The sequence below is a fragment of the Chelon labrosus genome, assembly GCF_963514085.1.
Source record: "Chelon labrosus genome assembly, chromosome: 13".
Taxonomy (NCBI): Eukaryota; Metazoa; Chordata; class Actinopteri; order Mugiliformes; family Mugilidae; genus Chelon; species Chelon labrosus.
The window spans coordinates 15831358-15848564 of NC_140346.1; the positions used below are offsets into that span (position 1 = coordinate 15831358).

The 17207-nt window shown below is 41.1% G+C and overlaps 3 protein-coding genes and 1 long non-coding RNA gene across 4 annotated transcripts; 1 reads left to right on the forward strand and 3 right to left on the reverse strand.

Annotated features, from left to right (window-relative positions):
- The first annotated feature begins 216 nt into the window (after nucleotides 1-216).
- On the forward strand, nucleotides 217-2991 carry LOC311498518. The gene is made up of 4 exons (XR_014699413.1): nucleotides 217-367; nucleotides 702-764; nucleotides 1135-1188; nucleotides 1458-2991. It is a non-coding gene; the product is annotated as an uncharacterized lncRNA (long non-coding RNA).
- On the reverse strand, nucleotides 2315-8103 carry LOC311498517 (phosphorylase b kinase gamma catalytic chain, skeletal muscle/heart isoform-like; the record flags this gene model as incomplete). The annotated part of the gene is made up of 9 exons (XM_084559147.1): nucleotides 2315-3728; nucleotides 4325-4450; nucleotides 4583-4736; nucleotides 4931-5021; nucleotides 6170-6333; nucleotides 6427-6492; nucleotides 6581-6635; nucleotides 6746-6924; nucleotides 8021-8103. The coding sequence occupies 9 exons, from the start codon at nucleotides 8101-8103 to the stop codon at nucleotides 3462-3464; spliced, it is 1185 nt and encodes a 394-aa protein (XP_084415273.1). The 3' UTR covers nucleotides 2315-3461.
- A 1549-nt stretch (nucleotides 8104-9652) lies between these two features.
- On the reverse strand, nucleotides 9653-12009 carry chchd2 (coiled-coil-helix-coiled-coil-helix domain containing 2). Its single transcript, XM_084559522.1, has 4 exons — nucleotides 11845-12009; nucleotides 10819-11074; nucleotides 10313-10478; nucleotides 9653-10028 (listed from the first exon to the last, which is right to left on the reverse strand). Exons 1-4 carry the CDS (start codon nucleotides 11892-11894, stop codon nucleotides 10021-10023), a joined length of 480 nt encoding a protein of 159 aa, XP_084415648.1. The 5' UTR covers nucleotides 11895-12009; the 3' UTR covers nucleotides 9653-10020.
- A 164-nt stretch (nucleotides 12010-12173) lies between these two features.
- LOC311498801 (protein FAM98C) lies at nucleotides 12174-15967 on the reverse strand. Its single transcript, XM_084559539.1, has 8 exons — nucleotides 15692-15967; nucleotides 15268-15374; nucleotides 15029-15154; nucleotides 14652-14914; nucleotides 14484-14564; nucleotides 14275-14391; nucleotides 13519-13665; nucleotides 12174-13428 (listed from the first exon to the last, which is right to left on the reverse strand). The coding sequence occupies exons 1-8, from the start codon at nucleotides 15733-15735 to the stop codon at nucleotides 13252-13254; spliced, it is 1062 nt and encodes a 353-aa protein (XP_084415665.1). The 5' UTR covers nucleotides 15736-15967; the 3' UTR covers nucleotides 12174-13251.
- Between the last annotated feature and the right edge of the window lie 1240 nt (nucleotides 15968-17207).

A 17207-nucleotide genomic window follows, 5' to 3' on the forward strand; every position in this document is an offset into this window, starting at 1 on the left:
AATATTTGGAGGAAAAGAAAATTGAATATTAGGCAAAATAATTTAAAAACATTAGGGCAGTATTAGATTAATAAGCAACAGAATTTAAAAACATGAGCCACTGTGTAGGTCAGAAGGTGGCGGTAGTGCGCCACCAGCTGTTTGCCAACCACCGAAGAAGAAGGAACAGAAGAATAAAAGGAAGAACAAAAGGGAAGGTAACCGTGCGATGCTAAAGATGCTAAAGATGCTACAGGAGCCACGTTGAAGTGGAGGGTCGGGTATTTCTCCCTGTGAGCGGAAAATGACTTTAAGGGTTGTTTTAAAACGGACGGAAGATTAAAACTTCTCATTGACTGTGAGATTTTGAGGCGGAAGCTCAGAGCAGGTAATTCTTTGCTAGCTACATCCAGGAACAAGGTGTTAGGTTGCGGGTAGTTTGCAGGTGTGGACGCGTGGACAGCATGTGGTGTACACCATGGACTATCTGAAACACGTTTACTAACATGGTAATTTGACAGACAGGGCCACACAAATTATAATTTGAATGGACAACATTTTAACAACAGTAATAGGGTATTTGGTGCAATTTGACAGCTGGATTGAGAGTTTAGTTGTGCTACCAGGCTTAAAAACAGTTTGCTCCGGTTTGTTTAAGAAATGCAGAATTACTTTATCTGTAATAACATGCGTGTTCATCACTGTTGTTGGGGATTGCACAGGATGCCACTGGAGGAGGCCTGGACCCTACTCATGGAGGAGCAGATGTCTCATTAAACTAGAAGGTACAGATGAAACGCTGGGGGAAGGGAATGTGCCATTTCAGTGTCTGACCTGCAGTCGGTGTCAGAGCAAAGTCCACAAAACATGTGGTCTTTGATTTGATCCCAGCATACGTGAAGTTAAAAGTCACACTTACTACAGTGTGTTGAATGCATGGCAGAATTCTGTTTTACTCTCATTGTAGTAAATACAGTCAGACACCATGCTACATGATAGTTTTCACACACTGACTCATCAACAGGATAAAGGCTTATTACGTGCCTCATTCTTATGTCAGACTGAATACAGTAACGTGGTACTAGCTTTATTCCTGTTTTCTTCTTTTAAATGCTGCGTAAACTCATCCTCTCTGTTGTACTTTTATTGTTCCAGTATGTAACTGCGCCTCGACCGACTGCCAGGCCTTTGCACTGGGAACCGAGAACGGTATGTTTGTGCCCTCACCGCTGATGTGATTATTATTCCGAGCGCTAAAAAAAAGTCACCTCCTCGGAGGCATGGCAGAATTCTGTTCCAGCTGTTCTGTGCTGGACTCAGTCAGACACCATGCAAAAGCCAGGTCTCATTTCTACTTTAATCACTGGATGAGTGTCTCCCTCTGCCTCATCCAGCCGCATAGGAATGAGTACAGTGATGCACTTTGACATTCCTGTTGGTTTAGTACTGATTGTTCCTCTGTTTGATTATTTCTTCAGGCGGACCGGTGATTCTTTCCACCGTGGGAAAACTCATGCACTCACGGTAACTGCACTGTCTGGCCAAAAAAAAAAATGGTTGCCACCTGGATTTAACTAAACAAATAGGTACAAACCTACTATTGGATAAATACTGCATGGATGATTATCTTTCAGCTGGCGACAAGTTATTTAACCCCAACTGGTGCAATAAGTAGCTTCTCATTTCTTAAACAACCATGTCTAAAAATGCATCCTGTGGTCAGTTTGAGAAAGGTCAAATCATTGGCATGCATCAAGCAGAAAAAACATTTAGGAAATTACTAAAATTGGGTTAAAAACTGGAAGGATAGTGAGGAACCATCGTCTTCAGGAAGAAATGTGGTCGGAAAAAATCCTGATTGATTGTGATCGGCGATCACTTAAACATTTAAATCAAAGAAAAACAACAGTAGAACTCAGGGCTATGTTTAATAGTGAAAGTAAGAACATTTCCACAAGTACAATGTGAAGGGAACTTGAGGGATTGGGACTGAACAGATGTGTAGCCTTAAGAAAACCACTAATCAGTGAGGCTAACTGGGAAAAAAAACAAATGAATGACCAGGTTATTCCATCAGTGGATTTTCCAAGATGACAATGCCAGTCCAGACCTTAACCCCACTGAGAATCTTTGGGATGTGCTATATTGTCTATGTGTAACTTATTGTTTTTCTGATTTTTCATCATATAAAGGATGAATTTTTATTTTTTTAAATATGAATGCACCTTACTTTTGAATAATAAATAAAAAAATTAAATACGAGTGCTGTGTGAATTCAATTTCTACATCCAACAGAAAAGTTCGGCATCATAGAAAGTCTAAACTTTTCAGTATCAAGGGGTTTAAATTAAACATTTTATTACATAAATTCATAGCATACAGCTTAAAGTGCAATCACAGTTGCCAGTTCAGTAAGTAGTCTAGTACAGTAGAGTTTATCCTGCATAATGATCAAATAGCCACTTAGTTCTCGAAGGTCAAGCCTTTTCAAGTAGGCAGGTTCACTGTTTTATACTCCAGTCAGCTAAACTGTAGGTTACCAAGGGTGACTCTTTAGTTTGTGGTCTAAAGAAGAATAAATTATAGAAAAAAAGCCAGCAGCAGAGCCTTCTACATGTACAATTAATCCAGGGGTCATGGTGCAAATGGGGGCCTTCTATACAGAAATAAATGCATTTACAATGCTCTCCTGCGTGGTCTTCTAGCCTTTCTGCACCATGTTTGAATTCAGCATCTTCGGCATTTCTTCACCATGCTGTAAGAATCCTCCTCTAGAGCAGCCATCATGAACTAACTGACCTCTTAGCCCCGTGAGAGCGAGGTAGCAGGTGACTGCAAAAAAGCTGTAAATAGACAGTGCTGACTTTGGATACCCAAAACGGAAATACCACAACATTTTTCCGCTTCAGACTACCTTGTTATGACCCAAAGAGTTGAACTGCACGTGCATGTACACCTCAACTTCTGCCTCAGGCCACAAACGTATCAGTCACCCCTCACATCATGCAGCCAAGGTTTCACAGTTCTCACGTGTTTATAGGAAAAGTGGTAACATGTTGCTCTAAAATTAAAATCTATATCCCACTCCTGAACCACACATTAGGATCTGGTTATATTTCAAACCGTAGAGGATGAGATGAGAGCTTAATGTTTGTATATTACTGCATAGTGTCGAAGAAACTGTCTGAAAATCAAAATGTTCAGAAAATGTACATTTAAGAATAGGTTGAAACACACAGTTTAAATCAAGACTTTGAAAAGAAAAATAATTTAGCGAAACACCTTGGCTCTCGACTTGTTTGCCACGCTTGGCAGTTTCTGAGGTAAAACAGTCTCTTTTCAAAATTCATGAGCAAAGTAAACTTAAATTAAGCTCGTCTGGTAGTAGTCAGTCACGTTTATAAGTTCGTTTCTTTTATACAAAAGAGGGGAAATGAGTGCATCCCCTTGTTAAGTCCCAGTGAATCCGCCCCGGCTGCTTGTTACCAGATGTGGTGGGCCGGCTCATCTCCCTCCGCGGCTATCGACAGCAGGATGGCTTTGGGAGTGTTCTCGAAAAGCGCCGCCCTGTTCTGCGTTTGGCCTTTCTTCACCCAGTGGCCGTAGATCTTGAACGCGCAGGCGTCGATGAGCTTGCGGATGGGCTTGACGGCGTACGGGTCGCTCTTGATCACGTCCTTGGTGACGGGCTTGGCGCGGCGGTAGTTGCAGTAGATTCGCATCGTGGCGAGCACAGTCATGCAGATGACCTGATGGAGAAGGATCAATGTAGAAAATGAATTAAATGAAACCATAACCACTTGGTTTATATGTATCTTGGGTAACAATGTAGAAGTCTAGTCATTTAGACAGAAATATGGAATAGTCACAACAAGGCCAATATGCAAATGGGAGATATGTCTGAAAAGCTTGTGATCTAAAACTAAAATATGCAGTAATGATATAAAATGTTTGTTTTAAGTTTATTAAAAGTCTTTATTTTACCTTTATTTTGAAATGTTGCAGCGTAGAAACACAGGAAGTAATGGGGTAAGAGAGAAGTGACAAAATGAAGCCTCACTTTATGGCATTTGATCAACTAGGTGAGCTTATGGGGCAGCCCATCTCCTACTTTATTATATTATTTCACATTTTTGGGGGTTCTCGTTTGTAGTTCTGAAATTCAAAAACATGTCTCTCCTCTCAAACATTCACTGCATTCGTGAACTGATTCCACTCAAGGCAGAAAGTCAACCCTGCTCAGATGTAGGTTTGATACTCAATCTATGTATGTTGGTTATTCATTGACTGATTGTTGTGACTGAAGTGGAAAGATTTATTTTTCTAAAGTCTGATTACATCTCACCTTGAACTTTCTGTATGGAGTGAACTGTCGGACTTCAGCCACCACATACTGCGAAAAGAAGGAGTGGTTGAGAGCATCTGTCACCGTGAAACGCTGCTTCGGATCCACCACCAGCATCCGAGAGATCTGAGGAGAAAACGCATGATTTACTTTGATGCAGCTTCAGTTTTTGATATTAGTTGCCTTCTATCTTCTGATTTACTGACATTAATACCTAAGTAGAGGTCAAAACAAAACAACAATAATAACTAAGGCTACCAAATCTTTAACAGTGTCTGAGCGGTCCTCCCATTCAGGAGACGAGAAGTCGTAGCTTCCTGTTAGGATCATGCGCAGCATGAGCATCTGTTTCCTGTGCCAGAAGGGTGGAGAGCCTGCAAGCAGCGTGTACATGATAACACCTGAGCTCCATCTGCAAACAAGACAATTAATCATCTAAGAACCTGGAGCACATTTCAGCCGAATTACACCTGATATAACACCAGTTTCAATTGGACAAGAGCTTATGAGACACAGTGGAGGTGGGAGTGGATGACAGCTGGATAATTATAACGTTGGCACTACTGTAGACATCCTTCATGGTACGTTAGACAACTTGTTGCTCACATGTCCACAGCTGTGTCGTATCCGCCGTGTGCTGCATCCATGGAGCACTCGATGATCTCAGGAGCAAGGTAACCCGGGGTCCCACACACCTCTGCAATAAAACAACGGTTATTTCCTGGTTTGTTTGTTTCTGTGACCAGTCACAAAAATCGAGTGATTGTTGGTTTTTCAAAAGACAAATATAAAATATGTTGTGCTGGGAAACATTTGGACCTGGCATTCATGTGGATGTTTCTTAGATATGTACCACCCAACTAGACCAGATCAGGCACCCCCACCCCATAACAATGACACTCCTTGATGGCAGCAGCCATCCCCAGCAGCATGCAGTCTGACACAGGCACACACACGAAAACGGTTTAGGAACAACTCAAAAAACATGAAGAACAGCACAAGGTGTTGACCTGGCCTCCAAATTCACTAGATCCCAGACTAATCAAGTATCTGTGGGATGCACTGGAACAAGCCTGATCCACACAGACCCCTCCCCTCAACCCGTAGAACCCAAAGCCCCCCACTAACTACAGTCTGTTACCAGACACCACAGGACACCCTCAGAAGGTCCATGTCTATTCTATAATGAGTCTCAACTGTTTTGGAGGCACAAGGGAGACCTACACAATATTTGGAAAGTGGTCATAATGTTATGCCTCATCAGTGTATGTAACATATAAGACATACTTAATTTTAAGTTAATTTTTAGTTAATTTAGGCGTTGATTTTGGTGGCAGCTTTCAGTTTACATGTTGCAGAGTTACAGTAGACATACATGCCGTCCTGAAGTACATCTCCGTCCTAATGGAAGTATAACATTTCACATTTACCAACTAAACATAAACATCTGATAGCGTACAGCTCCATTCGACGCCCGACTTGCTGCTTCTACTAATGTTCTGATGCTTTCTGAGAAGTCCGCTTGAAAGGTCAGAGCAGCGCGAGTGTCTGGAGGTTGCAGCAAATAGATCTGAATGTCCTGTTCCTTAACCTTTGTGAGAGCAACTAAGAGAGCAGCGGGCACGTTGTGCAACCAGACCCAGATTCTCCGCCGACCACCAACAGCTGCTGCGCTGAGCAGTGCGCATAGCTTTGACAGTGCCAGTTGGACGCTTAGATATCATCCCCTTTGATTTTTAGTTATCAGCCAGACTCAAATATTGCATATCATAAGTGCTTTGAGTATTCCAGTGTTTTTTTGTTTTTTTTTACACAGATTTGAGTCACTATCTATCTTTCGCTAACCTTTGAGCTTCTGTCCTGGCTGGATTTGCACCGCGAAGCCAAAGTCTGTGAGTTTGATGTTCATATCGTCGTCTAAAAGGATGTTCTCAGGCTTTAAGTCCCGGTGGACGATGTTCTGGCTGTGAAGATACTGGACCACCTCCAACAAAGCGCGCATGATCTTCCTAAAATCAACACACACCAAACTCATTAAAGGTCTCTTGAAGAAATTACAACAACTCATCTTTTTTTTTTTTTCTTAGTAAATACTCACTGACCTGGTTTCCTTCTCGCTCAGAGTAACTTTCTCTGTGAGGTAGTCGAAAAGTTCACCCCTCTTCATCCTGGGCAAAAGAAAATAAAACGTGAGCATCTGCTGCTTGTTTGAAGAATTAAACCTTTGTTTTATGGTCAAGTAAAAAACAAACGTACAGGTCAAAAACCAGGAAGAAGAAGACTTTGGACTCGTAGCAGTCTTTAAGCTGTACTGGAGAGGAGAGAGATCACTGAGTTACAATCATTGTTTAATCAGAAGAGTTCACTCGATGAGCGGCAGGGGTCAAAGGCCAAACAAACTGTGTGGGGAGACGCTCTTACTGATGTTGTCCCGCCCGTAGACCTTCTTGAGGATGTCGATCTCCTTCAACGTGGCCTCTTTGATCTCCTGGATCTCCTGCGGAGTCATCTTGTCAGATGGGGTGATGTCGATGATCTTCACCGCGTACTCCTGAGACGTCCGCTTGTCGACGCATCGACGCACCACGCTGCTCACCCCCCTGAGGGAAGAGGGATAACACACCGAGCCTCCTTATCTACACATTTCTCAGCGTAGGCTTGTGTTTGGACAGCTGGACTTGAAGGCAACATGTTTGGATGTAACGCACCACACTCAGACTTTCACCGGTTTGGTGAAAAAGGCGACAACAAACTAAGGAATAGTGCGATTCCAGATATTTTAAAAGCATCTCATAGTGTGAGCTAGCAGTTAATAACACTTTTATGTCTTGTTTATCACGAACTTCCAGGAAAACCTAAATCCTCCTCATCAGTGTAAAGAATCTAAACTAACTTTTCTCCCTCTGTCCGTGGAGTCGTGTGAGGAATACTAGCAGAGACATACATTGTCCTCATGCGCTGACCCCTTGGTCTGCACGAGAGAAAGGGAGTGAAATTGCGTAATCTACCAGCGGGAGTCCCGGGGCCCGCTCTCTGAACACTAACCCTTTGTACGAAACACACTGAAGTTAATGAACGCAGCCTCCTCGAGCCACGACGTGGCTTACGTAACAGCACCACCGTCCGACAGCTGGTGGGGAATGACAATGAGGAGCAAGAGGAGGACATTTCTCTGGGAGTTGTGGGAAACTTCCAGGAAACCATTCTGGTTGTTGGGTAACGGGAGTGATGGCTGTTGGAACCGTGGTCTTAATCAAGCTGTGGTGAAACTGAACCTTAACAGAGTTCGCAGATAAAACAAAGGTGTGTGTTTTCCCCACGTTAATCAAAGATAAACATGTACGCCGTAGTTGTCTTTTCCTTTGTTGCTCTTTAAAGCGGGACTTGAAAGAAAGAAAGAGTTGTATTTACATAGAATAAAACATGCCCCTAATCACTCTAGGGTTTTTGCTGATACTTAGTCCAGTATAACCACCAGATCAAGATGATGTTACACAGACTAATGCATTTTAATTTTGAATGTTATCCTGTTTTTGTCTTAGCTTAACAATATCTGCACCTCATCACAAGATGCAAAAAAAAGCAAAGTCCACAAACAGTTTTCTGCTTTAATCATCAGTATGCGTGGCGTTCAGGTTTATCATCCTCTGCTGCAGGTCACATTACAGTGTGTGTGTGTGTGCCTTATCAACAAACCTCCCCAGGATCTCCTTGGGCTCATACTTGTCGTAGAACTCCTTCGCGCCCACCCAGTCGGGGATCTCCTCCTCTTTGGCCATGACGACGCTGGTTCACCGCCACAAACGCACAACTGCTCTCTACTTACAGTTCACAACAGGCTGCAGACGGGAACACAAGGACCACCTCTTCTGTGACACAGATCCGCTTTAGCTGTACTTTTGTTTCATGCATTGCACGGCAAATTCAGTGAAAACAATCATCTTATAATCTTGATTAAAGCATATAATCATTGTTATGGTTTCAATGAGAGAAGACACAGATCATTTGTTACTTGTTAGAGAGGTCTACTGGATTCATTCCTTGACACTCTTGTCAAATTCAACCCCTTAAATGAACATACACTGCTCCCTCTAGTTTTATTTTAAGAAAGTAGTTGTATCATCATTATACATTTTCAATGTAAAATCTGACAGTGTTATAGTAAATATAATAACTTCTGTGGTTTAAGTGTTAAATAGTTATAACCACTTAAAATGAACATTTACTTTTCACCTTAGTTTTATTTTGAAAGGAAGTCATAACGTTTTCTTGTTATAAATTAATAATAAATATAAAAGTTCTGAATTTATAACAATAGATACAATAAAGAAAATCACAAGTTAAGTATTAAATTAAACTGTTACGATCCCTTAAACTTGCCTTTGCAGTTTCCAGTTTTATTTTGAAAGGGTTTCCGATATAAAATGTTTTAATAGATATGATAGTTCAGGCATTGTTATAACAGATACAATAAGAGAGACCCCAGTAGTTTAACTATTAAATTAATTATTTTCCCTTTAAATGATCTTTGGCGTGCAGTAGTCACATTAGTTTTATTTTGAAAGGTTTTTTTTTAAGGCTTAAGATTACAGGATATTACTCTACACTATGAAGGTTATCATAATAAAATATGACTTTCTGTTTGGATAATGTTATCTACTTTAATAATGATGCTTTAAACGCCGTGTTTTGTCTCCAGACTGTAAGTTATTCCAACATATCGCAGACCAATGAAGCGTTCAGCCACCATGTGTGAGCTGGACCTCCCTCCACCTGTCACTATTTGACCTTTACGAGCTGCAATTCATAAATAAATAGAATAAAAGATGACTCTCTCTCTTGTTACTCACCGTGTCCGTCAGTGCCTCATATGAAGGTTATCCATTATTATAACTATTCAGCAAGCGTACACGAAGTAAAAGAGGACGAAGAGCTCCAGTCAGACGCCGGTGCTGCAGCCCTGCGGCTCCTCTCCTGCCATGTTGTGAAGGGTGAACTCTTAATGTCAGCTGCTGCCGAAAATAAACCGTCGCTTCCACAGCGCAGCCCGGACGCACAAAAACCGGATCCGTGTAATAACACCCAGCGCACTCACCAGCTATCACCGCGACGCATTTAGAGACGCTTCATCACCCACATCACCCCACATGCGCGGCTCGGTTAGTGGGTTTGCAGACTCAGACTGGAGTGACAGGACAGGTGGAGGACCCCTGTGGCATCCCCGCTTTGTTGCTATTAAATTCTGATTAAATAATCTGCAGGTAAAAATAGAAACGCTCCAGTGTAATAACGTGGTCGGTATGAGGACAAATAAAACATCACACAGTCTTTATGGTCCAAGTGCTTTATTATTTTTTACTCCTAAAGTTGTAACAAGCAAACATGTGCTGCATCCGGCTGATGGAGACAGGTCTTATTCTTTAATATGTTGTTCTATGGATCTTGTCATCTACGAGAGACATTTTAAATTACAAGCATCGGCAAAACTAAAACAAACTCATAACACCACACACCAAAATATATAAACATTATTTATAAGACTATGATTACAAGCTCTCATGAGAAATAAATGATGTCTGATGTTGTCAAAATGAAGTTTATTGATCGATCTCTTGTGAGTGTCTCTCTCCCAGTTATCCGGTACACCGATGAAAATATGTGTGATCTTCACTCAGCAGGCTTCTGTGTCCATCTCATTACATACCTGTAGAGAAAAGAAACATTTTCATACTTGATTCGTTTAGAATAACTTCACTTTCACAAAAATTCAACAGAACAGGGGAAACAAAATCAGATGAAGCATTTAAAGCTGCTCCTCCTTGTGGCTACGCGGGGAACTGCAACACTTCACATGAAAATACTGCAAAGTCATTTGGCTTTAATTCCTGAATGACAAAGTGCACACGACAATAGTCTTTCAAAATCAAAGAAGAAAGGTTATGATACTGCCAGACAGTTTTATACAAATGGCTATATGCGTTTACTTACCATTAGCAAACTTGCACTGTTTGAGCACCTCGCTGAAGCCCTCGCACAGCTTGAGGTCGCTCTGGTTCTGGGCGCACTCGATAAACTGCTTGAGCTCGTAGGAGCAGGCCTGCTGCTGAGGGGCCTGTTGCTGGTACATGGACTGTGGCTGCTGCTGGTATGGCTCCTGGCGGACACAGGACAGACGATGGGACGTTTTACTTATCTACTGCACGTGTGGCATTTTAACTTCATGCATCTCGTGACTACAACTAAATGAATCATCAAAACAGGTCATTCTGTGTAAACAACAACTCCTTTACACTCAGACCTCTGTACACTGTAGACGACTAAAACGTCAGGACACAGTTAATCTGGTTATTGCTTACTATTCACTAATCTGCTAATTACACCACATGTGATGTTTGTTTCATCTCCGTCTTACTGATGTCCTTCCAACCATGTGTCAGACACACTAATCTTCCCTGATACTATTCTAGCCTCTGTCCCCGTGAACTTAAGTTTACCTGGTAGGTGACGTCAGGTCGGGCAGGCTCGGAGTTTCCTCCGCTGAAGCCTCCAGTCATGGCGTGGCCGATGGTGTGTCCCACCGCAGAGCCCACTGCCACACCGGCGGCTGTAGTTGCCATTTGAGCAAACATCCCCGGCTGCCTGGGCGCTGCTGGCGCACCCACAGCAGATGGAGCGGCTTGCATTGGAGCTGGGGCATAGGAAGGAGGGGGTGCCGCCCTGGCCATAGGTGGAGGAGATGGTGGTGCCCGGCTGTAAAGAAAAAAATTCAATCAAGGAGTTGGCATCTATTTTCTTGATTAGTTTGTAGTACAACTGTTTTACTCTTACGTACTTGCTGCACAATGAAACGATCACAATCAAGTGTATCTGTATCACATCTCAATCAAAAAAATATATATATCTTCTTCAGCAGATCTGTGTAAAAGCTGTGGTGCATAGTGTCGCTTGAAGGTCATTGATAAGAGGTTTGTGTAGATAAAAACATGATGACACATAAGAGCTGTTGGCTGTTTATGTATGTAGCTAAAAATAAACAAACTTTCAGATACCTTTCACTCATCTTAACAGCAGTTACACACATAAAAGACCAGCAAAACAACAATTTTAATTTATAATAAACACCTGACGTGGCTCAATAAAATATAATTGAATTAAGTCTCATTTTATCTGTAACTTGAAGGGAAACTGGAGCTAGTTGCCTGTAGTTTTATGTAATCCCACTGTTAAGACACAAACAAGGTAATAATGACGAGCATACAGATTAAACTGGTGACCTTTAGTTGCTTTTATCAATGACATTTAAACAACCTTCCACATAAAACAACAACTTATATAAATGTACCAAACCAATAATTATAATCTATTGAAGTTCGTTTCCAGTAATCTCTCTGGCTAGCACTGGCTCACACATACGACACTGTAGCGTTACAAAATGTTAGCATGTATGCTAGCCCTCAGACAAACCGTCCTGTCTACATTTGAACAACATTTAACAAAGTACAGTAAATATTAAATGTTACCTGGCTGGAGGGGACATCCTGGATGTCCGGCTTCTGCTTCCTCTCGGCATTTTTAAACGATTAACGTAGTTTTACTTATGATTTTGATAAAAACAGACGCAATACTGAGCAACTGTCTCTCTCACGCTGCTATATATCTCGCGACCTTTGGGTAATCCGGAACTTTCTTTGTGTTACATCATTTGTGTCCCGGCTAACTTCCGGTATGATTGAAACAACTACAAGGATGGTTCCATAAGTTGTATTGTGTAATTTATTTGTGTTATACAACATTATCTTACAGCCTTCGTTAAATTTATTCTAAAAAAAAAAATAGATTTTTGCTGGTCAATAGATATCATGCTTAGCACTGCAAACGTTTTCTGATGTACTTATATGAAAATATAGTAAAATACACATTCATTTTTTTGGTCGATGAGTATGACCTTTACATGCTCACTGATAAGTAAAATGTAATTTTTAATAGGAACTTTATTATTTTGCCATTATACATATTTGATTGAGTTATCATAATTTACTGTGAGTCAAATTGTTTATTTTGCGTTCATATTTATAAATGTATATTGATCTATCTGGAGGACTTTGAGTAGTGGCAAAGTGAGCAACAATTTAAGCAATTTAAATAAAGTGAAACAATGATTATTAAGCTTATATAAATGCACATGGCATACTTAAAACTAATGGGAAATAAAACTTGATATTAGAGTGCTGGTTACATCTTAAGTACAATCCTGAACTACAATGCTATTCTTCTTCATTTGTAAGACAAAACCACAGAGGTTTTCCCCATTATATGATGTCTAATGTATGTCCAACCCATTCACATTGTAATTTTTTGTAAAAGAATATATATGTAGCCTCCCATAACATGAAAACACCGGAGAAGCCAATTAGTGGCAACAAAACCCATTAGTTTAGTATAAAAGAAGTTAAATGATTGTTGTAGTTTGATTTCATCTGGCTTTTGATTTTCTAAAAATAAGATTTGAACATTGCATTACAATTAAATTGTAACTGCTGGTCTGTTTTGAAAAGAAATGTATTCCCAGGACTACACAAAACAACAGTAAATATGTATGTAATAGGTTTATTGAAGAATAAACCTATCTACAAGTGTGGAAAGCCAGTGCATAAAATAATTATTGTTCTGTTCTTTCATATCAACAAAAACTTTACAAAAATATCTGGTCATATACCAGTAACATTATTTCAATGGCAAGCTATTTTAGAAATGTACACAGTACATGTACATGTGCGATAACTTTAAATTATATATAAATTTAGAACTATAAAATTATATCGCACACAGCGTTCCACAACTATCCACAGAAAAAATTAAATAAAGAAATATGATCACTTATTTCTCAATTCAAGCATTTCAAGCAATTCAAGCAAAAAAAGATCAGATCAATCCCCATGTTTCTCTCTCTTCTTCTTATTTGAGGACTTGTGCCGATGTTGGTGTCCGCTCCCGCCTCCTCGTCCCCATCTGCTCCCTTTTGCTTTTCGGTCTTCCCATAATGGCATAGGGGGCTCTATCTCCCCTGGTCTGCCTCCTCTGTCCGGTACGCTGCCCATCAGTTTCTAGTGAAACCAAAGAAAATTAGAAACCATTTTTTGAACTGGAGCCAAAGAAAGCCTAATTCAGGAGCACAGGTATAATCACGGTGCTACCTTGTACACAGGAGTGCTTTTTCCAGGCTTGATTGGGTCAATGAAGGACTGGTCTTCTCTGGCAGCAAGCACAAGAGATGGAGACACTCGAGAGGTGCCAGCAAAGGATGACAGAGGAGGCACTGTGGCCAGCGCTAAACTGCGCTCCTGTGAATTGTACAAAACAAATTGACTGAACAGGCATGTTTGATTTTACCATGATGTGTATGATGTGTGCCCACATAACCTGCTGCAGGAACAGCAGCAACACCTCAACACCTCATGATGGTGCTGTAGTCTCAGTGTCACAATAACATGACAGAGTTGGTTAACAGGGTTTGATCAGAGCATTACTTTGACATTGGGGGGTGATGACAACAGGTTTGCAGATAAAGGCGCCAGTGAGTTTTTGTGCCATTTTCAAATAAGATCATTTAAAAGCTGGACTGAGCATAGGGATAACACAATGCAACCTATGCCAAGCGAGTAGGCCACTAATTCCACATAAAAGCATGAAAGACCTTCCCTCCAACCAGCACTTGGTTTATACCAAAAATGTGGCAGTGTAACATTGTGAGCTCTGTGGAAGAGGACCCTGTCCCTCTGTAGACATAAAGAACTTATTCTAACGTAACAAAAACAGAACAATACTTATTTTCAGGTGATTATTAAGTAATCATTCATACTACTTTGTTCTATCCCCGCTAATAAAGCCCCTTAAATCCTACACACTGGTTCTTTAATGTGAGTTCAGACAGCTGCAGTGTTTTAACATACCTTTTGTTTTTCTCCCCATGCAAATGACTGCAGTGTAACCTGAAAGCGTTTGATGATCATTTGCCGCCGACACTGATAGTCCTCCAACAGGATTTGATTTATCTTTTTCACTTCCATCTGAGAAACAGAAAGCGGGGACGAGTTCAAAGACCCACACTGGAGATTTACATCAGATGTATAATAAAAGGATTATAGCCCTGGACACTTACCCAATGCTCTGCAGTGAGGCTGGCGCTGAGAAGAGGGTTTATCATGTCTCCACTCGGTAAACGAGCAAGCCTCGACTTCACCTACGTTAAAATAAACGTTAAAATCCTTTCTGGGTTTCTCAGTTTGTAGACAAGATTTCTACACAGCTCCCTTTTTATCAGTCTTACCTCACTCAATACATCTTCAAACTCAGAGGAGGCATCCATGTCTAGGGCACGCAGCACTAATACCCATTCAGCCTGCATCTCTGCCATCCTTCGATCCTCATCATCATCATCATCTTCATCTTCCTGACAAAACTCAGAGACTTCAGGGCGGCGTTCTTCCACTCGCTGCTCCTTCTCAGACTCATCTCCTGTTATTTTCTCCTCGGGATGCAATTCCTTATGCTGGATCACGTGAGCTGCTTGCAATTCTGACACAAGGAACTCTGTAGGGTTGTGCGACATTTTTCAGAATAAGCTTAATTTAATAGCTGTGCACAGTAGATGCAGATACAAATCAATGAGCATGATAACCCTCCATAGACTACCACATATCTTACCAGTGACTCCGTTGAGGACGGACGGTCCCAGCACCTCGGAGGTCAGTGCAGCGAGGGGAGACGACATGCTTGACAGTAAATGTCTCAGCTCTCCCACCAGCAAGACCTCACCTGTCCCATTCGAGTCTAAAAAAAGAAAAGGATGTAGCAGATTTATTTGTACAAAACATTTTATTACAGACAGATGTTAATGCACTAAACATCAGACAGAGGTTTAGTACAATAAAAGCCTGTCTCACCTCTCAGCTCGGGACAGAGATTCCTGAGCTCAGCAGACAGCCAGGTGAGCACTGGACAGGGAAGCTCATCACATCTACACCGTGTGAGGCATGCACCGCCCGGATACCTGAACAGGAAGTAGGGACGACAGGTGAGTTTACCTGGAGCATAGGAGCCTGGTACTGGCAGGCATGTTGGGAAAGTATAACGACACGATGGAGAGCCCGGTATCTGCAGTAAATTATATAATTACGTACATAAAAAGAATGAAGTGCTCATTATCCTAGGTGGAGTTAGCTTGAAAGCTTGAACGTTAGCTTGAAAGCTAACTCCACCTGGGATTAGCGATAAATGGGTTACCATAACAACAAACTAAAGTGCAGCAACGGCCGGTGACTACGCAGCAAGAACAAAACAAACAAGAAAAAATAAAAGGGTAGTTACCCCAGAGCTTTAATAGCTGAAACAACTCCCAAGCTCCTCTCCATTTCCAGTTTAAAGATAAACTTGCATCAGTTACAATAAGTGTGCTTCGCCGCCCTAGTCAAAGTTCAAGCGTGTTTATTAGTTTGTGCTTCCTCCTTTTACAGGACGCCTCCCGCCCCCTAGTGGTCGGAGTTGGTACAGGCCGCAGAAGTCTAACTGCAGTAACAACTAATTTGGCTTTTAAATTAATTTATAACTGTCCCAGGGGTGCGCTCACTTTTGCAAATCACAGATATGTAATATTGGCTCAAGTTTAATATTTCTGTTTCATTTGTTAGGCTGGATTCTGCATATGTGTGTGTGTGCTCTATAATATAGACATAGAAAACAGGAAGTGCAGATAAAGAACACACAAAAATATTCCAAGAAAACTAAATCCAGACATATGTTCTTGTCACTGGTCTCTACAGGAAAACACAGGAAATAACATGATTAAAGCCTATATATATCGCAAACTTCCAGGTGGGCCAGTGTGTATAACACCATGGATGTGACACAACTAAATGGAAAAGAGCCATAGTTAATGTCATCAATCAAATCTGTGTTTAACCCGCAGGTCAAAATGACTGCTGTGATAAGGGTCTATCAGAGTCATGGGTCTAAAAGTTTAGCTTGTGGTTGCAATGTCCCTTCACATCTGGAGCATTTTTGGATGGAGATGGAGTTCATTAAATACGGTCGGTTCAGATGTTTAAATCCTCCTCTTTATCTGTTTCTTTCTGGACCCTGATGCAGTTCCAGTCCTGATATGGGTCTGTGTGACTGACACAATAAGTGCACATGAAGAACTGATGCAAACCAATCAAAACGCACAAAAAATATTACATTTAAAAAAAGTTGACATGTGTTCAACTAAAACGCCGCCAGATGTCTCCATGTTGAACAAAAACACAACTACAGAAATAACCGTGAGTGAGCTGAGCTGCAGCTTCCAGTGGTAATCCTGATGGAGCTGGATTTGTGATTTGTGAGTTTCACAGTATGTTACAGAAGAGGATATTATATCACAGCAAAAATAACACCACTTGTCCAGATGGTGGAGCTATGAGCTTATTATCCAAAAGCTGCTGACTCACAAACAAACTTTATTAGTTCACAGTTCAATGGGACAAATCAAAGTGAGGGCTCAGTACGGGTTACTGATTATATTTTTTCAGTATTTCAAATATCAGAGATTAATCATGGATCACATTTATATCCAAATCCCTCTCAACTTGTTACAGAAATCAAGGACAAAACTACCAAAATAAGACTCTGGGTTTTTTGATGAACCATGTTTCTTCATGAATGTCTTTCCTTGCTGAGCAGCTGTAGACATGGATTATGAGCCTTTCAAATCTGATTTATGAAGGAATATTTATTGTCGTCTCTTTTCCACAACATTACTAAAAGAGTAACCACAGTGGCAGCTCACTCCCCTCTAGGAGCCGTCAGTCCAGATATTTGGTGTGAGGGAAACGCCACTTTGCTGGGA

What these genes read in the sequence shown, in the direction of transcription:
- LOC311498801 (XM_084559539.1), bottom strand. Translation starts at nt 15,735, where the DNA reads ATGGAGAGGAGCTTGGGAGTTGTTTCAGCTATTAAAGCTCTGGG. An exon ending in CGTCCTCAACGGAGTCACTG is followed by an intron (nt 14,915 to 15,028) that starts GTAAGATATGTG and finishes ACAACCCTACAG; the next exon opens with AGTTCCTTGTGTCAGAATTG. An exon ending in CATGGGGAGAAAAACAAAAG is followed by an intron (nt 13,666 to 14,274) that starts GTATGTTAAAAC and finishes TACAATTCACAG; the next exon opens with GAGCGCAGTTTAGCGCTGGC.
- chchd2 (XM_084559522.1), bottom strand. Translation starts at nt 11,894, where the DNA reads ATGCCGAGAGGAAGCAGAAGCCGGACATCCAGGATGTCCCCTCCAGCC. An exon ending in AGGATGTCCCCTCCAGCCAG is followed by an intron (nt 11,075 to 11,844) that starts GTAACATTTAAT and finishes TTTTCTTTACAG; the next exon opens with CCGGGCACCACCATCTCCTC. An exon ending in GACCTGACGTCACCTACCAG is followed by an intron (nt 10,479 to 10,818) that starts GTAAACTTAAGT and finishes TGTGTCCGCCAG; the next exon opens with GAGCCATACCAGCAGCAGCC.